Source organism: Typopeltis vanoorti, chromosome 3 (assembly GCF_054136105.1).
Source record: "Typopeltis vanoorti isolate ZY-2024b chromosome 3, IOZ_Tvanoo_1.0, whole genome shotgun sequence".
NCBI classification, from domain to species: Eukaryota; Metazoa; Arthropoda; class Arachnida; order Uropygi; family Thelyphonidae; genus Typopeltis; species Typopeltis vanoorti.
In genome coordinates, this window is record NC_143551.1 from 131476628 (window position 1) to 131499844 (window position 23217).

Below are 23217 nucleotides of genomic sequence, written 5' to 3' on the forward strand. Positions count from 1 at the left end.
TAACGAGGTTGTCATTGCCCCCATTGGAGGATAATATGTAGATCAATATTTAAGGCACTTTTTAGACGATCTTCTACCCTTGGATGTTAGAGTACTTCGTGGTTTGTCAAATAAAAAGGATGAGTGGAGAGTACTATCATCTACAAAGCTGTGAATGGGATTAGTGGCTATTGTAAGTAGGTGATAGGAAACAGCCTTGAGACACTCCTGCATTGGTGATGAAGCTTGAAGAGATAGAGCCATCTACCATGACACACAGAGAATGACCAGAGAGAAAGCTGGCTACCAATTAAAGAGAGTGGCATGAAGACCGATAGATGGCAATTTGTTCAGTAGGTTTCAATGCCACACACAGTTGAAAGGACAGAGGTGATGGCAGTTGGCTGGTAGTTTGACAGTAGACTTCTATTTTCCTTTATTGGAATAGGATGGATATGACTTTGCTTCTATGCATTGGGATAAGTATCAGATATGTATAATACAAATAGAGACGATGCTCGATTGATGTTAGCTCTGGGGCACAGTGTTTGAGAACAATTGGGAAGATGCCATCAGGACCAGAAAAATTTTTACCATTCAAGTTATTTAATAGTTTTCTGATATATTTTTGTAGAAAAACTATCTCTGGTAACACGATGCTTGGATTCCAGAATGGTAGAAGGTGATTTCTCTTGGTTATCTATGCAAGAGTTCGAGGTAAAATGTGATGCCAGGAGGTCAGCTTTATTTTTGGGTGAAGTAACAGTGGTGACATCAGGATAAGAGATAGAGGTGGAAGTACAGGAGAGCAGAAGTTGTGTCCAGTGACCAGAAGTTATGGCTTCCATTTGAACAGTAGGAGAGTTTTCTGCTGCAGCCTTTATGAAATCGGATTTCGATCTGCTGATGACTGATTTGCATATGTTGTGTGCTTTGGTATAAGCAGAATATGAAGCTGGAGTTCTTGATGCCCCATACAGCTTACTGTATGGGGCATCATGGACTCCCTTGAGGTGTCAAAGCACACAACATATGCAAATCAGTATAAGCAGATCGAAATCCGATTTCATAAAGGCTGCAGCAGAAAACTCTCCTACTGTCCAAATGGAAGCCATAACTTCTGGTCACTGGATGCAACTTCTGCTCTCCTGTACTTCCACCTCTATCTCTTATCCTGATGTGATGGAGTAGGGTAGCAAGTTGGATTTGTGAATGTTGAGGTTGCCCAGGAATATGATGTCATTATTTGGTTAGCTGGACTGCAGGCAGTCGAATTTCATGCAAAGAAATGAAGAGATCTGAGTGGTTATCAGTGTTTGGAGACTGGTAAATGCAACAAATGAATATTACTAAATGGTGCAAGGAAACCTTAAGCCAGAGAAAGTCAAAAGTAGAGGATTCTAAATTAGCCATTCTCTGAGACAAAAGTGCCACCCTTGTGGTGAAAAGAATCATGAAGTGTGCAGTTTGGGCACTGGAGGTGGACAGTAATAGATGTAGCTCAGTTTTGGTTTCTGTCAGAGTGTATGATATGACTTTTTTGATGGGATTAGTTTATGAGAGGTCCGCTCAGTTAGCTGAGTGGTTACACGCTTCGTAACCATATACCTGGGAAAGGAGTGTCCTGCGTTCGATTCTCGTCGCTGACGTGAGGAGCTAAGGATCTTTCTCAGACATAGCCAAGTTAGCCGGTCTTGGGCGTGGACTGCAGGGTTTTTCTCCCCAGTTTATCTGGGATTTTTCCTCCTACAAAGCAGGCAAACCGGTCTTAAAAACACAATGCTTCACAGACAATTTCACATGGTTGAGCATGGGGGTAATGACACTACCTTGTAGCGAGTTATGAAACCCAAAAATGGGAGGCCAAGGCCTTACATGGGGCTGTAGTACCAAAGAAGAAGAAAAAGTTTGAGAGAGAGAGAGAGATTTGCTTTTGTTGCAGTGTCACTGTCACTGTTTGTGAGAGTCTTCTTAAGTTTGATTAGTTGGCAGGATATAGTGGGATGTGCAGTGAGAGAAGATACTCTTGGACATGACATCAACACAGAGAGAAACCAGTCTCTACACCTTGACATGGCCTTAACAGTTCCCCTCACATACCACTACTCAGACTCCCTCTCCAAGCATTATCTGACAGAGTATGTTGCAGCAGGTTTATGCACCAGTTGATTGGGAATCCTCCTGACTCATTACTGACAGGTTCAGGCCTATGGATTAACTGGTGGCTGGCCTGCGCACCACTGTTTTAACTGATTTACTTTCAAAATGGAGGAGGTTATGGATCTCTAAGTATGTTTGTCATGAGCTTGAAGGATATCACTCACACTGCACAGGGGGGAGGGGGGGGATTGTGGACAGAAACCAGAATCCCTGCTGTGAAGACCAAACTCTGGCATTTGCCACTTTGCCTCAAATAAGCTGGGCAGTAGTATTTCAATAGGCAATGAAGAACATTTACCATCTAGTGTCTAGTTGACATTTCCTCCAACCAGGAAGGTATCTTGGTAGCAGGAATACTTGCTGGTGTTGCCAGAGCCCCTTTTGTGGCCACATTGCAGGAAGGCAGGGGTCGACTTGACAGGGAAATGCTAAATATTATGCATCTCTGCCGGTGTTGCTTTCCAGTCCCATCATGTCACCAAGGCAAGTCCATAAGAACTTAATAATTCAATGAAGAATAAGTTCAGACAAATGCCAAAAAAAAAAAAAAAAAAAGCTCTCAGCACCCCATTCAAGTATTAAGAAATATATCGACCGTTTCAAATAAAGATGAACCCCCATCGCAACTCTAATTAGAAACTTATCTATGTTGAATGGATCCTTATAAAAAGAAAAATTTAAAAAACAATCAAATTCTAAAAAAAAATGAATGAATTTACTCTTGCCAGTTAAAATAAAATACAGGCATCACTTGGAATTACTGGCCTTGTAACATTTTAAAAGTGCAGCACTCATAGTTTTTACTAAAATTTAACACCATTGAAACAACGAAACTGATTCAGCTTCATCAGTGAGAATTTACTCTTAACAGTTCTGTTCAATGCAATATAAACATTACGACTCCTCATATACTTGTAGGTAAAATGCACAAAAAACTTCATTTACATCAATTTTTATTCCTTTATATCAAAATCTTGCAACACACCTGTGAATCTTTTGCACCACACCAGTTGAAAATTGCTGGTATAGACCAATCACTATTGTGATCAGTCACCTCTGAATCCTCTTAATCACTTCCATATCTCCAAGAAATGCAGGTAACCAGATCTGTGCACAGTAATCCAGATGAAAACTGGATTACTGTGCACATCACATTGACTCATTTGCACTGAGTCAATGCGATAGTTGTGCAGAAGGGAGGTTCTACTTACCTCTGTCACACCATGGCAATGGACTCACAGTCTTCACTCTCTCACTCTTCTTTTTCACTTCTTCCAATTCTTTGATATTTTCCATCATACAATATTTTTCATATTGTATGAGGGAAAATTTTTCCCTCATACAATATGAAATTTATTTTTCCCTCCTTTTAGTAAGAAGAAGAAGTTTATAGAGAGATTTGCTTTTGTTGCAGTGTCACTGTCATTGTTTGTGAGAGTCTTCCTAAGTTTGATTAGTTGGAAGGATATAGTGGGGATGTGCAGTGAGAGAAGATACTCTTGGACATGACATCAACTAGTTGGAAGTAACATATCAGAAGTATGTTACTTCCAAAACCATCAACTCTTTCACCTTACTTTTTTTTTTTTTTTTTTTTTTTTTTTTTTTTTTTGCATCTTGACAGTTTCATTAATATTATTAATTTTTCACATGTGATTTAATCATGCTTCTGCTAGGTACTCCTCTTTGCATAGAATTATCAAAATCAAAAAACTTTTATCTCCTTACCCTTCTTCTCTTACTTTGTCATATGTTCCTGTTTCTCACCTTGCACCTCTTGTTCTTTTCTTGTCTCAGTTCTATCAGTCATGTGACATTTCTGCAATCATTCAATCACTTTGTCCTCTGAAGAACATGCTCCACTCTGAGATCTCCTTCTTTCATCTGACCTTCCACCACTGAACTTACCTCAACAGTCCTCTCAATACTTACATTTTCCTGACTTGTCAGTGTTCTCCTCTCTTGCATCATGAATTTACTCTTCCCAAATAAGTGGTACTCACTCCCAAAAGATTTCCTAGCTACATTTCCTAAAATTCACTCATCAGGCTCACTTACCTGTCATACTTTATACATTTACCTCAATATATGATTGCTATTAAATGTGTTTGGGGGGGGGGGGGAGCAGTAGTCAGTAATCATAGATTGAGGTCAGTTTAAATGATTTACAACTTTGCATGTGTGATTAAGGGGAATACTTATATAAGGATAGTCACCTGATTTTCATGAGAGATAACTTCCTTACTTTCAACACACACAAACCAACAACATCTGTAAGAGCAAGATGTCTGAACTGCCCAATTAGGATCTACATTCTAAACCCCTTGCACTGTTTTAAATATCAGAAGTATGTTACTAGACATTTAATAGAGACATCACTTAAACATAATATAATGTTTTAAATAATGGCTTCATGGATGTAAGAGAAAATTAAATAGAATTTATTACTCCTATATATTTTGCTCAATATATCATGAGCTTCATTTGGGGAGAAGGCAGAAGAATTGGTAACAAGATTTCAATTATGAATACAAGAACAAGTCATACAGCATGCATATAATATCACATGTCTCAATTGTAGCTGTACATTAGGATGAAACACTAGAGTTCAGAGAGGTTGGTATAGATGTATAATTAATTTTTAAAAGTTATACACAACAGCAGTCTCTTCCCAAAACTTAGGGACAGAGGCATACAGTCTGTCTGATTAAAATTAGGATGGTGACATAAGGCGTCACATGATTAAAAAAACATATGATCAGATTTGAACTTGCTATAGTATAGAATCTTGGTATGGTTCCAGTGAACTCTTTGTCTAGTGTTAATGGTATGAGAAACATGGCCAGAACCTTCAGATTCCAAAAATATAGCATAATCTTGATGTTCTTGGATTCTAATTGTAGGAGCCAGTCTGTCCAGAGTAGCAGAGATGACAAGAACAGGTCTTTGATAAACACCGAGCAAGGATAGAGGTGATAATCTATCTTTCGTAGATGGTAAGAAAGATGACAACTCAGACTGGTTTGAAGGTCTCATTTATATGTATGTGTATTATATATATATATATATTGACCCCATACATGAAAGGTCACAAGACCTATAACACTACAGTGTCATGTGTGGGTAAGTGATTAAGGAGAAAATTTAGCCTGTTCAAAGGTTTCTTAAAGAGTAGGAGGTTATACTCAGTGGGAAAAACAGTATGGAGGAGATTGTTCCAAAGAAGAAGAAGAAAGATGGATGGAATGAAGAAAGGTAATGAGAAGTTAGTTCAGTGTGTTTGAAGCAGAACAGTGTATGGGTGTTGGCCAGTGGCTGCTCTAGTTGTTCTGTGGTTGGAAGAAAGGGAGGAATGGCAACAGCCAATTCAGAGGAAGAATGCCCATGAAAATAACTATAGAAAAGGCACAGTGCTGGAACAGAATGACTATGATAAAGTGACTGAAGGGAGTCTGTGAGGGAAGGTGCTCCACCCCAATATGTGAGAACAGTATTCCAAAGTTGGAAGTTGGATGCATCTGTAACTTGTAGCGTGTTAGGAGCTGAGAGGAAGAGAAGAAATGTTTAGAACAGAAAAGAACACTTTTCTGTTCTTTCTTAGCTTTTTTTTTTTTTATATGCTAAGGTAGTTTAGATGTGACAGTCAACTCAAGAAGAGAAAGTTGATCTTGAAAAGAAACTGGAACATTATCATGAAAGGGGATGAAGAAGGATTTTTCTTACTTGTAATAAGGAAGTTTGAGTTTTTATGGCATTGAAATTTACTAAGTTGTCTTCACCCCATTTCAGGAAGTTGAGGAAGTCAGTGTTCAAGTCACTGTTAATGGAAGATCCTGAGCATCTAACATTAGCGTACTGCAAGGTTTATCAAATGATGAAGAGTACTGTCATCAGTGAAGCTGTGAATAGGATTTGAAGTCAGAGAAAGGAGGTCATTGATGTGAAGCAGGAAGAGCATGGGTGAGAGCACAGAATCCCAAGGCACTTCAGTGCCAACAGGGAAATCTGATGAGAAGAAGCTGGAAGTTCAATGACAGAGTGCAGTAGAGAGGCCACAAGACAACAGCCCACCCAGGTGACTCCATTGCTAGGCATGATCAAATGTCCCAGAATCAAGTGTGACAACATGAGCCCCTCCAAATCCTCCCATGGTCCAAGTCAAAAGGTAGGTGAGATAGGCCAGGAGGACTGCTGCCCTTCTTAACAGGTAGCCAAAAAGGGAAACAGGAATGCCAGAGCGAGGAACAGCAAATAAATGCGTCAAAGTGAGGCAAGGAAACCCCGAGCCAGAGCAGATCAAAAAGTGGGAACTCTAAGTTGGATAGCCCCTCACGGCGAGGATATCAGAATTCACAAAAGCACATGCCCAGCCTTCCTGCGAAATGCATTGGGTAAGATGCAGCCAGGATAGCCGAGATGGACTGCAGTACTGGAGTCTGTATTAATGTCCCAAACGTTGGCAAAATGAACATAAAAATGCTTCCAACTGGAAAAAGTCCCAGTATTATTTTGGGTGGGTTTGGGCATATTTTTGTTATTTGTTCTAAATTTTTTTTTTGTTATATTTTTCATATTAAAAAAATTTTTTTGTTATTTTTTATGGCAGATTTTTTGTATCGCAGCTGAAACTCTAGTATTTTTATAATTGACTTTCATATGTAGGGTGGGTGGTTGATTCAGAAAACAAAGAGAAAAGCATGCAACTAGGATGAGGGACTTGTGTACATAACTCACACACAGGGAGGGCCCAGACTCCAGTCCAAGTGTGGCCTTGGACAATGCTCCTGCATATCATTGACCTGGTCTCCCTCCAAGCATAACCTGGTAGGGTAAGCAGCACAGGATTATTTTCCAGCTGATTGGGAAGCCTCCAATAGGTGTGTTACCATTGGATTTGGTCCCATGCACTATCTGTCAGCCAGCCTGTGAAAAAGTGTACTGTTGTACCCTCAAATGGGGCAGAAACTGGCTCCCTAATTCAAAACGATAACAGTATAATGAGTATGCCCAGTAAGGCCATCACCCAAACTGCAGAAACCAGAGGCCCTATGCTGGGGATGAAACATGGCAGCAGAAGCCGCTTCAAAAAGCAGGGTGGTGGTGGTGTTCACACTTCCTCAAGGTTTTACTGTATCTATTAAGTAATAGAGTAAGTTTTATTTTATTTAATTCTTCTAATAGAAAAGACTCAGAAGAACAAATTGTGTGTGTGTGCAGTACATTATGCTAAGGAGCTCTTCTTTTCTAATAACACTTAAATCTCTGAACTTGAAACTCTACTATTTGTTGAACTACTAATTTTTAAGTTTGAATTATTAGAACAAAGAAGCTGTCAGTTCGTTCAGCTACCACCCAGCTTTGTCCATGAAAAATGAATCATAAATTTAACTAGCCATCCTTTTACTAGTGATGAATTAAGTGTATTGTCAAATTTGTCCAGATTTTGTACCACTTCATTGTTCGCCTCATTTAGACTTGATGGTGTAGAGCATTAGAGGATTACAAAAACTAACAAACTAAGGTTACCACCAGGTTTTAGTGGAGCAATAATTTTTGTCTTCTTAGCTTATTTTGGTAAGATTTTAGTTTTAGAATATCAGAAAAAATCGTGCAAGCCTTTGTTTGCATTTGTTCCCAAGTTCAGGAGGAATCCATACAAATGCCAACAAAACCCTGGAACCTTTCCATATTTTATGTCTTTCAACTAAATCAATATCTTGAACAGAGAAAGATCTCAAAAATTCTGATTCCAATGGATAGATTGATTTAAGTTTAAGTTCTGCTTTAATAAGTTTTGTATGCTTTCTACCATTCATAATTCTTGAAATATTAATAATATGATTGGTAATCACATTTGGTGTAACTCAGGTTGTTTCTTGAATACACCTGTAGTCTCACTCAGCTTGTGTAAAAGGCTCCATGCTTTTCTACTTGAGTGCTTGAAATTAAGGATTTCTACATGTTCCATTTTCCAGAATGGATCATTCTGAGTCTGGTTATAGAGGGCATATCACTTATTTCAATTTGTTTTTGTTTGACATGAAATGGTTTTCTGATGTAGTTCATACTTTATTTGGGCTCAAATTAATAGTGATTGACAAAAAATATATTTATATCTGAATACTAATACTCATAAAAATGGCTGTTTTGTTTGGTTTATTTTTTCTTCTTACTTCTGAGATTTTTCTTCCTTTTAAACTTGCAGACTCTACAAAAAAACAGACATGATTTATGGATCTAATACACTGGCTTCACAGCCTTAGTTTTAATGTAATCTGAAAAATTAATCCTAAACAGATAATGCTTAAGAATTATTCATAGATAAAACACTATGAATGTTATATCTATGATCATATAAAGTAATCACATATCTTCACAACTAAGCCACTTGTATATAGATGGCATTGACTTGACAGTATACTGATCCAGTATTCCATCCCTCCTCATGGGATAGCTGTTCATAGTGGAGGAGAGCTTCCCGTAATGTTGCTGGTCCCTGTTATTCTTCCTCTTGTTCTTTCCTTCCTATATTCTTTGCTTTACTTTTCTTCAGTCTTTCATCTAGATCTCCTTCTCTTACTCTACAACAGAATGCTTATAGAGAAAGAGTTTCTGGATTCTTGGTGAAAATTAATTGTCATTGCCATCTTCAAAACCAGGAAAGGATCAATCACAAGCAAACAATTCTCAACCTATTGCTCTGACTAGCTGTCTTTGTAAGACATTGTAGAAAAATGCAGACTTCTCTGCTACTTAGAAAGCAATGAACTTCTCTCTGGCACATATCATGGATTTCATTGACACCATTCAATGTTGGATCATTAGGTCCACTTAGAAACATACATAAGAGTCACCTTCCCGAAATGAGAACATTTAGTTGCAGTCTTCTTTGATGGAAAGAGTTTATGACAGAGTCTGAGATATGGCATATTAAAAGACCTCTTTAATCTTGGTCTGAGGGGAGGAGACACCTTCCTATGTTTATTAAAAACTTTCTGTCCAGCCATAACTTCCAAGTCAAATTTGAAACATTATCTTGGCTGTATCATCAAGAAATAAGTATTCCTCAAGGCTCTGTCATAAGTGTGACACTCTTTGCTATCCAAGTCAACTTAATTGCTGAACAGTTTCCTTCCACAGTAGGCAATGCTCTTTATGTTGATGACTTCTGAATATATTGTCACTCCTGTAATATGAGGGTAATTGAAAGATAACTTCAACAAGCAGTCGATCATATCCTTTCATGGGTTCCTAGTAATGGGTTCAGGTTTTCAGTAGACAAAACCGTCTGTATACACTTCTGCTGAAAATGTAATATTCGTCCAGATCCTGATTTAAGAATGAGACAAAATATTATTTCAGTAGCACTTGAGACAAAATTCTTGGTACTCGCCTTTGACAGAAAGCTCTCATTGGTTGCATACATTTGTCAACTTAGGGGAAAATGCAAAAGTACATTAAATATACTTCACACCCTGTCCTCTACAGATTGGGGGTGTGGACCTATGTTCTTTTCTCTGCTTTTATCATGCACTTATACAGTTAATGCTGGATTATAGGAACTCAAGTTTACAGTTCTGCAAAAAGAGTGATGCTTTGAGGTTGGGCCCATCTATCATCAGGCCATATGAATAACTACTGATGCTTTTTGCACATTGTCCATTCAAAGCATTTACAATGAAGCAAATCAACCTACTCTGTCACTTCAGAAACAGTTGTATCTTAACTATCCCCTAAAAATGTTCTCTTCCAAAATATCCAACATGATTAGTATTTTTTCTCTACATTAGAAAACTCAGTATTATATGTTAGATTGGCATAGAGCCTTTAGTGTGTGTGTGTGTGTGTGTTAAACAGATTTGCAAGCTATTGTCATAAATGCTGATAACAATACCAGCACTGCACATTATAGAATTCCTCTGTGACAGGTTTTAAATTCGTAAAGCAAGCAACCCAAATTACACCAGGTTCAACTGACATTTTAAAAGGGTTCAAAGTCACAGAAAAAAAGTACACACCAATTAACTGATGCATATCTTTGCCTTATGACGCACGTAAAAATTTGTGCTCTACAAACCAATCTGCAGACCGCAGCGAATTCTACTGAAAACCCCACGAACTTTTTTGGTTACCTGATAATTACCCATTGGCAGTCATCATGGCAAGAAGCACTGACAAATAAATTGCACATGGTTAAGCCTGAAATTAAGCATTGGCAGTCTAGTCAACTTAGAAACAGAAGAGAGGAGGTTGATCTTGCTAGGCTCAGCATAGGCTGCAGTCATCTTGCACACTCTTATTTATTGATGGCTGATGACCCACCATGTTTGAAAAATGCTACATACATTTTACCATTTGTCATATCATCAAGTGCCAGCACTTCATATGAGAGTGAAATGAAATATTTACTAATCTAGCTGAGCCATATGCACTCAAGCCGATGTTATCAGAGAGAAGTTAGTCAAAATACTAAATTACAATATATAAAAGAGTGTTTAAACCAGTTTTAACTTATGCATCGAAGAGCTGGGTTAGAAATAAAACACTTGATCAAAGACTGGAGACTATAGGTATGAGTTCTGAGCAAGATTAGGGGAGTGAACAGATGACATCAATGACAATATCATATTAAAATAAGGATATTAGGAAAGAACTTGACATTGTCAGTATTTAGGAATGTGTTAACAGAGCTAATCTCAGGCGTTACAGTCACTTAAATAGAATGGGAGAGAGAAAAGATTAGCAAAACAAGTTTTTTTTTTTTTTTTTTTTTTTTTTTTTTTTTTTTTTTTTTTCATTCTGACAGGAAAAAGACCCAGCGGAAGACCACAATAAAAAGTGCCTTAAAAGACAGAAATATAAGATCTGATAGTATTGGAGTCTTGACTGATAACATATTAATTTGGAGAAAAATTGTTGATTGGAAGTTAGTAATGATGTAACTTTTCATGTAGTACTATCATAATATCCTGTACATGTCAGGAATTTGATGATACTGAATGATGGGATCTTATCAGACTCAATCAAATTGCATGAAACTTTTATTACCATTTTACAAAAAATTAATTAATACTAACACATTTGATTATAAATTCTGTTTGTGTGTAGATAATGAATTGCTTAAGTAGGTTATTTAAATTATACTACTATTAGTTCTTACCATTATGTACTGCTATAACCTTTGATTTGGCATGGTATGACCTTTGCTCTCCTTGCACCAGTAAACCGTAAATTAGCTAACCAACCTTAGCCTCTCATAATAGATAAACTTTTGCTTGGATAAAGGATAAAAACAAGAATATAATGCAACAAGTTTTTAATATAATTTCTTGTCTAACATAACTTACATTCTGACCAAAAGTAAAAAAAAAAAAATAATAAACTTTCTCCAACAATATCTGATCCACAGAGTCCATTCTACTCATTGCAGAAAAGCCTAAAAAAAAAAAAAAAAGCCTACACAAACCAAATTTATTTTTATCTGTTAATTATGTGGATTATCTGTCCGATTTGCAATTTAAGAAAAATACTGTTGGGGAAAAATAAGGCAGAAAACTGCCTTATATTTCTCCATATCTCAGTAAACAGCCAGCTAGCTGGCCTTAGTTTTAACAGGTATTAAAAATGTTTCTGAAGTCTTAGACAAGATGGGAATCCAAATCTTTTCCAACCAAAAGTCATATGCTACATCAAATTTATGTTGTATATGAAGCTTAATAATTAAATAATTCTAATAATTAATAATTACATAGAATGCATCATTTTATAAATTGTTACATTAGAGTAGTAAATTTAAATAGTTTCAGCTATTACTTAATAATAAGATTGTTTACACATCTTTAAAAGAACAGGTATGAATTTGTATTATGTTATATGTTAAATGTTTATAGATATATTCCTTTATTTCCACTAGAAAAAAAAAATGAACTTTTTTCCTACAATCAAAATTATTTTATTTGCAGAGCATGAGCAACATAGATTGTGTAAAAGTTCTGCTTACATGAATCTACATTTTAAAGTGAAGTGGTTCTATAATAATTATGTAAAAGATGTTCCTCCATATAAAGAAACTGTACCTGAATATCCTGCGTAAGTAATTGTTTTAGAACTGGAAATAATTTGTTTATAAATGATATTTCATGTTGACTGAAATCATCATCAGTTGTTTTATGATGAAAAGTTGGGAGAATTATAAAGAGCACTGCTGGTGTTAATTCCCTTTAGGAATTAACACCTTATATTATAATGATGGCACCATACTGCAGGAAATTGATGAGATTTGGGTTTGTAAGTGGTGGTTGACACTAAATTAAAGTTTCGAGGATATATTTCCAGCATTGCAAAGACTGCACATCATATTGCCACTATGAAAAGAAGCTCAATAACATATAGGGATAAGGAGGTGGTTGTGCCACTATACAAAGCACTGGTCAGACCACACTTAGACTATTGTGCTCAGATTTGGTCACCTGGTGTTCATTTGGTCATTCTGGTAGTTTTCAGTGTGATGTGGAAACATTGGAGAGGATCTGAGATGAGTGACTAAGACAATATTAGGGCTCTGGAATGTTGGCTATGGAGAGAGATTAAAGAAATGTAGATTAGAGTTTGGTGGATAGTAGAAAAAAAGAGATGATATGATAGACATTTAAATGGATAAGGGGATTTATCAGATTAATCCAGAGGGGATTATAAAAAGAGTAGAGAGCGAGGTGGGATGAACTAGAGGCCATCCCTAGAAGTTGTATAAGAATGTGGTGAAGAGGGGGTATGAAGAGTAGATTTTTTACATGGAAAATTGTGGGTGAATGGAACACATTACTAATGCAGGGGAGTGTTAAGGATTTTAAGATTCAGTATGATGAATATGTTGTCAGTTGAATGAACCTCTCATGATGAGTCTACTGACTTCATGGATGGTGTAATAATAATTATCTAATAACAAATATTAGCCTTAAATTCTTTCATTCACATATTTGTATAAGATATAATCAGAAATTTCCAGAAGGAAATTATTTTCTTATTTTAATTCTTTACTGTAGCAGCAATGAATAGAAGTTTGATCGCAAAGTATTTTATACTGTATATGAAGGTCATTGAATTTGCATCAGATTGCTTCATTAGCCTCAAAATGTGTAGCATGCTGCTTATAGACATATTGCCATACATTATAGGAAGGATCCCTACCTAGGCTGGTTTCTACCTTTATTGAAATCTCACTAGTGGAGATATTCAGAGCTAAATCAATGCAGAAATCATTTTTCCATATACAAATAGCAAAATAGTGTATAATCATATTATTATTAAAATATGAATGAGAGGCAGTTATAGAAAATTTATGAAAGGAATAGAAAGTAAATTATACATGAAAGAAATTTTATTATTGTTTTAATCCTTTACCAAACATGAGCAAACAAGTGGAAATCCTCCACTAAGTAGGCCATGGAGCTTTTATCCCATTCTATGGTATGGTTTGTCCTAGAGAAATCGAGGTTAGCCTTTCATTTCTCTAGGACATACCATAGAATGGGACAAAAGCTCCATGCTCTGCTTAGAGGAGGATTTCCACTCCCAAATGATAAAAGAAGCCACAACAGTTATTCATTCAAAACAAAACCTAAATTGAAACCAATGATTAATTCTGCCTGAGATCTGGAAGACCCTCATTAGATCTTTAAACTTGCCAGAATTAAATTTTGCTACAAATTATAGAACGTTCCTACATAACAAGTGAGATCATACACGCTCTGTGTGTGTGTGATGTATGCGTTCTTCTGTTTTTTGTAAAAATGCTATTATATTCGGTTCATTTACAGTTTTAGCGTTTAAGTGGTCTTACATCTATATATCTTTTACCCTGACGAAGCCAACAGCTTAGTTGACGAAACTAGTTGGTATAACTTAGTTTGAAATAACTCTGACCTACAAACCCAAATAGAAGTCAATCTTTTAAATATATATGGTTGTCATATTTCCATCATTTCTAAACTTTCGGCGATCATATCACTTTCCTGATATTTTTAATTTAATTTTATTTAAATTTTTATGATGACCTCTTACATGAAAGGTCACAAGACCTATAACCCAACAGTGCCATGTGTTGGTGAGTAATTAAGAAGAAACGAGTAATCTATTGATGTGTTTCTTAGTTGGAGTTTATACTCAGTGGAAAAAACAATGTGGAGAGATTGTTCCGAAGAACAGAGGTGGCTGGAATGAAGGAAAATGATGAAAAGTTTGTTTGGTATGTTTGCAGTTGTACAGTGTTGGTCAGTGGCTGCTTGAGTTCTTACATGGTTGGAAGAAGGAAGAAATTGGAGGGATAGCTAATTCTTGTAGATTAGCTTATATGTTGGTTACATGTAGCTTTTAATTTTTCAGGAAATGACGTATACTAGAATATTAATTATAAAAAAAAAACATTAATTAATACCTCCCTATATTTGACAGTGTTAGATTGCCATCATCAGGGATCACAAAAACAATGATATGTGCATGCAGGCACTAACACCAAGCAAAAGAGGCTGAATAAAGGCTGAAGTCAGGCTTAGAGTCCTAAATGGTGTCTAGTAGGCTAAATTGATTTGTATTGGCTGTTGGGCTGACAATCCTAAAATCTTATACCTTTTCTATAGGTTCTGTCATGGGCACCAGTTTAGCAGATTAGTTGTGCTGACAATCTTAAAATGTATGCTTCCCAAATATGGGGCAGTCTCATCCACCCAAATTTGTTGAGGTTTGGAAAGTTTTTCAAAGCTGAGGCAGATTCGATGAATAATCTTTCATGCTTGTATTTGCTGTGGTATAATAAAGTGGCCTTCTTCCAACATATCCTGTGATGGCACTGTCCAAAGCATGGTCAGCAAGTCCTGAGTGGCTGTATTGGTGGAACCGGATGTAGTCCTTGTGTTCAGATATCCTGATATTCACACATTTGGAGTATTGGGTCCAAAACCTCCCTAAGAATTCTTGATGACAGCATACAGAAGATGGTGATCCACTTAATAGGTGACCACTCTCTCACAGATGTCCTTCAGTTATTTTCCAATGGGTGCTCTGTTTTGGCACTATACCTTTTCTATAGGTCCTTTCATGGACACAAGTTTAGCAGAGTAGTTGAGCTGACAATCTTAAAATGTATGCATCCCAAATTTGGAACAGTCCCATGCATCCAAATTTGTTGAGATTTGGAAAGATTTTCAAAGTTGAGGCAGATTCAATGAATAGTCTTTCATGCTTATATCGGCTGCAGTGTAATAGAGTGGCCTTCTTCCAATGTATTCTGTGATGGGTGCTCAAAACATGGTCATCAAGTCCTGAGTAGCTGTATTGGTGGAACCAGAGAAGTAATATTTTGAACCAAAAGAACAAGTTTTTTTTAAAAAAGCTGAAAAGGCTATGGATGTAATATAAAAGAATATCAGAAGATTATCAAAAGTAAGTGATAACATTCTAATATTATCAATGAATATTATTGCCTTTCAAATAATATATAGTCTTATCACGGGGCCAGTAAAGATCTCTCCTGATTCTTTCTCTGAATGGAGTAAGTCCCATGCGTGTCATTTACTTAACTATCACGTAATTTGCAGTCTAAGTTAATTTGATAGCAGAAAAACTTGCAACTGTAAATATTGAAATTTGAGGATCATAGAAAGATACTTGCAGCAAGCCCTTAACCATCTTTCCTCCTGGGTATGAACCGGATTTAAGTTTTCTCAGCAGAAGACAGTATGTGTGTGCTTTTGCAGGAAACATATTGTTCACCTCAACATCCATCCATGGCAGGTTTACACTCTATCCTGCAATGTCTCATGTCAACTACAGAAGGCTCACACTCCATCATTTGTCTACCTGCTATTGTTTAATGCACATAGATCAGCACCCTCTGATTTCTTGTCTATCTATACTGATGGCTCAAGAACTGACACCTCTATTGGTCATGCCGCCATAATTATATAGCTTAGTTGTATACCATTCAGCTTGCATGTGTAAGAAAAAACTGCTACCAAAAGTTTGTAATTTATGCAGACTCAGAGCCCCCTGTTCAGTGTATTGAAACTCAGGGGGGGGAGATCCCCTAGTAACCCTCGTATAATGCATTACTTATACAACGCGGTTTTGATATAATATGGTCTACAAATTGTAGTAACCCTTGTTCAAAGCGGTACTTATACAACACGGTCCACAAATTGTAGTAACCCTTTATCTTTTTATATTTTTCACCGCGTGACTTAAAAATCAAATTTTATCTTCGTTAAATTTGTGTCTGTCCATATCGCGCATGTAGATATAAGTAGCGAATTTATATTAGGGGAAATACCCTTTAGCATGCATGTGCATCAATTGTTTACCATATATAAAGTGTTTATTGTTGAAAATTATCTTTGTTTTCTGCCAGGAAAGCACATTAAAAATCATAAGTGTGTTACTCTCAAGCTGAGCACTTTATTTTCTGGTGAGTTACATACAATATGTAATGCTTTTTTATGTAAAAATTTTATTTTTATAGTAATGGCCACTTAGAGGGATTTTGCAATATGGTTGAAAATGAAATTTATGAATTAATTGATGGGGAAATAGATTTAAATTAGAAGAAACTGGTACAATTAATAGATGACGTTGAAACAAATGGCAGGGAAAGTTCTGCCAAAGATTCTGATTGTGATGAATCCGTTAAAGAATTCAATTTAAAGAAATTAGCAGAAGGATTGCACTTGGAAAGAAAGTTAGGAAGTTATTTTACGGATAATGATCCCTCAATAGAGCGCTTTGGAAAATTCACGATACAATTGGATATTTATTTAGCTCCATATTATGAACATTAATGCAGCATAGTGGTAAGCAAGGTCTTATTACTGACTTCTTGATAATTAAACCAGCAAAGTAGGCAATGAGAATTATACAAATGATGCCCAAGAGATTTCAAGTGATGACGACATCCGGCCACTCGTAAATAAAGAACATCTACAAAATGTTCGTTTTGAAGACAGTGATGCCGATTAAATTATGCACTTTATTTTATTTTGTCTAAAACATTTATGCATTATGGGCAATGAAGTTTACTTACAGTTTGTATTTTTACAAGTTTATATACTATGTATTTTGTTTCATAGTTTATATGTTTTCCTAACTTACATGAATTACCTGAATTAAATAAAAAGAAAATTTTGTTGAATATGTCATTGTTTATATAATTTAAAAAAAAAACGATTTTGGAACCTAACTACTTTTTCTATGTGATCTGATTCTCGCATAACGTGATTTATATAACGCGCCATTTCTGTGGAACCTAACATCCATGTTATACGAGAAGTTTTTTTTTCTTTTTTTACATAGTTTGAAAACCCTGCTCTAGAGATCAAACATGGAATTTTTCAAGCTACTTAATGTATCCAATAAGCAGAGTAGTGATGATTTCACACTTGGTGATGAAATTCATCTCTTACCTAAAGATAGTCACAAACATCCATGCCTACAGCAAGATTTGAACTCCTGACCTGTTGGTTGGATAGTGGACACATTAACCACTTGACCACCTAGGCTAGCCATGTGGATGCTTTTGAGCAGTGTGCTCTAGGTGTCTCTAATTTAAAACCCGCAGTTTGTCTTAGATATATTGACAATATTTTCATTATTTAGTCACACAGTTGCCAAACTTTAAACACTTTCCTCAACATTTTGAGCAAACAACACAAATAGATACAATTTACTATTGAAATTGAAAACCAGAACTCATTTCCATTTTTAGATACATTTGTCATATCTTGCTTCAGACAGTCTATCCTTCACTATCTACTGCAAATCCACACATGCTGGTCAATACATATGTCTATACACTTAACACACTACCCTTCAAAAAACGTTGGAATCATTAAACACCCTCAAAAACCAGTAAGTTTGCTCTAGAAAGCTCTTTAGCATGAATTACAAATTATTCAAATACTTTTATGAAGAATGGCCATAACAAAAATGCCATCAATAAAATTCTTCACAATCTGAACTTAAAATGAAAATAATATACATTACAATAAAACATAGATATTGTTCCATATCTATTTCATGCATTTAAAGGGATATCAGAAAAAAAAATAAATAGAATGCTACACAGTTACAACCTTAATGCCATCTTTAAATCCCTTACAAAACTGAAGAATATATTTAACTTCTCCAAGGATCCTCTTCCCAACCCTGCCTCCAATCCACTCTATGATGTACCGAATCCAGTGCACCTATCACTTTCTTTTTATTAGTGAAATGTGATACATGATTCCAATCCAAAAAAATAACAAACAACATATCAAATTTAATAATTTTGGTAAATCGTTGAAAGGAATCTCTTCCTTATATCATACTAAAACTTGGTATGAACAGAAATTTAAGAAAGCCAGCAAAATTTCTGTTAACTATCCTAATCTAAACAATCAATAATGGGAGGAGCGGTATCCCAAAGAGGACAAAAGCCACTACCAATGTGCTACAAAGTTCTGTTTTAGGCTGATTATTGCTTAACTTGTGTTAATATTATTGAGATAGGCTTAATTGGAGATATGCAACTATTTGTCAGTGATGCAAAGTTGTAAAAACTAAGAGGAGTAGAGCACATTTGACCTCATAAAAAGGATCTCAGTAGACTGTGTGAATGGAGATGTCATTTTAATGCTGCAGGGTGTAAGATCTTGAAATTTGTTAGGAAGGGTTGTGGCATGCACAACAATATACAATGAATGGGAAAATTTTGAAGGAGGTAGAAGAGATGAGAGAGAGATCTGAGACTAATGGTGAACAGAGACAAAGTTTATAGACCACATTTCCAAAAATGTAAGATACAAATTATTCAAATACTTTTATAAAGAATAGCTATAACAAAAATACCATCAATAAATTTCATCGCAAACGCCACTTAAAATGAAAATAATATATTGTGCATGTTTGTGCTCCAGATGGTAACTTTCTTTTAAGATTGAGACATCAAGTAATTATTTTGGTTTATATTAAATTGAAGCTATTACTCTAACATCATGGTTGTCTCCATAATTTTAATATAATGAATGAAATGCTACAAAATACATTATTATACATGGGCTTATCCATGGGGATTCCACAGATGATTTGGAAGATATGCATCAGCAAATTAGTACAATTAGTACAGGTCAAGTGATTATTATGGGGGACTTCAAGGTATAGACTTTAAGGAAGAAACATCACATGGCAGAAAGGAAAGCTAATTTATACACCTACTGAGAGATAATTGCTTGAGGCAGCATGTGATGGAGGGGACTAGGGTTGTGATAGTATTAGATGCGGTCATAGAATCAAAAGATCTATTCATAACCAAGTGGCCACATAGCCTCCAATTGGCAGAAGTGTCCATATTCTGTCAAAAGGGGATATATATATATATATATATGTGTGTGTGTGTATGTGTATGTGTGGAACTACAAGGCAGGTCAGGGCATTATGACAAGCTTAGGAGGAAGCTTAAATCTGTGCCATGGCATAAAACATTGCAAGGGAAGGATGTTAGTGGTCCATGAGAGATAAGAGAGTCACAGTTAAGGGTTTTTACTAAAATAAAGAGCCAAAAGGCTTCACTTCGGCAATGCAAAATTATATAAATTAAGTGGATGTTAAATCCAACATCATTTCAAAGCCGAATACAGAAACTATAAAGTTTCGAAGCGTTGGAGAGGTGTGTTTTCCATAGCCAAACTTTTGATCAGTGTGTAAAGTATTTACTAAAATAAAGAGCCAAAAGGCTTCACTTTCACGATGCAAAATTGTATAAATTAAGTGGATGTTAAATCCAACATCATTTCAAAGCTGAATATAGAAACTATAAATTCTGGTCAATTTTTGCATGAAACTTTTATAGTTTCATGCGAAAGTAGAGTTTTTGCTCTCTTAGGTTTCTGCCTGGTCTCTGTCATACCAACGAAACCTTATCAAAATGGACCAATCGGAGGCAAATATATGGGCTCTTTGAGCATTCGTGTTTCCTATCAGGTTCGGCTAGGGTAACTCATAGTATGGCGGCAAGTGTATTCTTACAAGCTCTCTGGTCAATTTTCACACAAAACTTTTATAGTTTCTGTATTGGGCTTTGAAATGATGTTGGATTTAATATCCACTTAATTTATATACAGTTAAGGGTCATCTATAGGAAGCAATATTAAATTGTATACCTAAGGTAAGGAGGGTTAATTAGGTAGGAGTTAGATGGATGAGTAATATTAAGCATGTGCTGCAGAAAAAGGAAATGCTGTGAAGGGTATGTTAAGGAGAAAGATGACCAGCACACTCATGAACAGTACAAGGCTCAGGCAAGAATGGTGACTAGCATGGCAAGGAAAGCAAAATCAGATTATAAGAAGAATCTAGCTGAGCAGACCAAAGGAAATCCCAAAGTAAGAGAAAGAATGTCCATGGAAGATTAGCCTTAATGGATGATGGTCATAAGGTGACAGAAGCAGATAAAATAATTCAGTTACTGATACATTGCTAGGGTACATCCAAGTGAGGTTACTGCTTTAGCCTATATGACAAAACACCAATGTGGGAATAGATTTGGATGAATTGGAGGTTCGTAGGATATTGCAAAATCTCAATGTAAATCCAGCAGTGGGATTAGATGGGATATCAGCTAAGGTTTTGCAAGAATATGCAAGGGAACTGACATATTCTCAGTTCTGGTAGAGTTCCAAGAGAGTGAAAAACCGGCAAAATAATTCTCTTGCTTAAGAGAAGTTCTTAAACTTCAGTAGAAAATTATAGATTAATCAGTATCTCAGGCATTGTAGTAAAAGTACTGGAAAAATTGGTCAAAAAGAGAATTCAAGAATTGGTAGATAAAAATATGTACTGTATGAAGGACAACATGGCTTTGTTAAGGGTCAATCATGCCTTAGTAATTTACTAACTTTTTAAAATAGAATAATAGCTGAGTTGGATAATGGAAATGGCTTTGCAATGATTCTGCTGGATTTTGCAAAGGCATTTGACAGAATATCACATAGATCTCTGTTATGCAAATTAAAACAAATAGGGATGACACTGGTTATGTGGATAAGAGAGTGGCTGTTAGACAAATTTCAAAAAGTGGTATATAAGAAATGTAGAATCAAGGCATAAACAGGTGACTAATTGTGTGCCACAAGGTTCAGTGCTGGGACCACTACCGTTTAATTTGTATATAAGTGATATAGAAAATAACCTTTCAGGTTATTTTCTATATAATTTCCTATTTCCTATAGGTATCAGTTTAATGTAAGTGTTTGCAGGAGGCAATGGCAGACTGTATACCTAGAGTTCGAATAATAAATCAAGTAGGGGGGGTTAAATGGATGAATGGATGATGTACTCTTGCAAAGCGAGCACTTTGCTAGAATATATCATCCAGGTGGTGACATTGCAGGAATGAATGACCCAATAGCTTATATGGGAATTGTGGTGAATGAAATGGAGGTGAATAGTCTATTTGATTTGATAGTATTTAGCCTTATGGCTGTCTGGGGGGTAGCTATATATGCCACCATCTAGGGAGATGATTATGAGCAAGGTGGTTTCCCGTTGCCTTCCTTGCCGTACTATATCCTATGACTGTAGCCTGTGTGTTCACAGAGCCAGTTTACCTGCTTGTAGTTTGAAAAACGCCAGATAAACTGGTGGGAAAAACCCTACTTCCCCTTGCCCAAGACTAGCTAACTTGGCTATGGCTAAGGAAGATCCTCAAATTCCTCACGTCTTCGACGGGAATCGAACCTGGGACACTCCATCCCCAGTCATATGATTGTGAAGCGCAAAGCCACTAGGCTAACCACGCGGACGAATAGTCTATTACAAAACCTCAATGTCAGTACATCTGTGGGATTGGATGGTATAACAGTTCGTATCGTACATGAAGTGGCTAAAGAATTGTCAGTGCCCTTGACCATTTTGTTTAATTTTTAAGTCTCGGGTCTGGGTTAGTCCCGAGGGGGTGGAAAGAGGGGAAAATAGTTCCACTGCATACAGGAGGTTCCAAGACTACTGTTGTAAATTACCGACCGATCAGCATATCAGGAATCGTTGTCAAGGTCTTGGAGAAAATAGCCAAGAGAAGAATACAGGATTGGATAGATGAAAATGGGATACTGTATGGGTGGGGGAGGGCAACATGGTTTTGTGAAGGGTAGATCATGCCTCAGTAACTTGCTCACGTTTTATAACACAGTGATAGCTGAACTGGATAAGGGTAATGGGTTTACAGTGATTCTACAGGACCTTAATAAGGCCTTTGACAGGATACCACATGGAATTCTAATCAGTAACTGCAGCGTATGGGGATGGATAAAGGGTTGGTGAGATGAATAGGAGGGTGGTTAATGCAGAGATATCAGAGATTGGTTATTCAGGAGTAGAGTCCAAAAGATGGCCTGTGACTAGTGGTGTGCCGCAGGATTCTGTTTTTGGACCACTACTGTTTAATTTGTTCATTAACGATATAGGAAATGATCTGAGAGGAAGTGTTCATTTGTTTTCTGATAATGCAAAGTTGGATAGAGCAATAGTGAGTGCACAGGATGTCAAAATTTTGCAGGATGATTTGGATAGTTTGAGGACTTGGCTAAGGAGAATGGATGTCAATTTAATTTGGCAAAGTGTAAGGTTATGTATTTTGGGGTGAAAAGATTAGCAGCAGTATATCACATTGGTGGAACCGTACTCCAGGAGATTGACGAGGCCAAGATTTGGGAGTGTTGGTAGATAGGGAGTTGAAGTTTAGGGGGCACATCACAAAAGTGGCTAAATCAGCTCATCAAATCACTTGGTTGCTGAAAAATACTTTAACAAGCAGACAAACAGGTTATTGTTCCTCTGTATTGAGCCTTGATAAGAGCCCCCCATCTAGACTACTGTGCCCAGATATGAGCACCAGGGTTTCTTCTTGATGGGGAGGAGGTGGAGAGGATCCAGAGATGAGTGACCAAGATGGTAGCAGGTCTATGGAATGAACCTTATGAGAACAGGTTGAAGATTTGTAGGTTGCAGAAATTGGTTGATAGGTGGAAAAGGGGTGATATGTTTGAGACATTCAAA

General features: G+C 36.4%; 1 protein-coding gene across 1 annotated transcript in view; it reads left to right on the forward strand.

Annotated features, from left to right (window-relative positions):
- The window catches only part of unc-13 (protein unc13 homolog), a 1156644-nt gene that overhangs the window by 894570 nt on the left and 238857 nt on the right, over positions 1 to 23217 (forward strand). The window contains exon 27 of the mRNA XM_090416011.1: positions 12102 to 12228. Coding sequence (XP_090272137.1) covers positions 12102 to 12228 — 127 coding nt within the window. The remainder of the gene's footprint in view (positions 1 to 12101; positions 12229 to 23217) is intronic.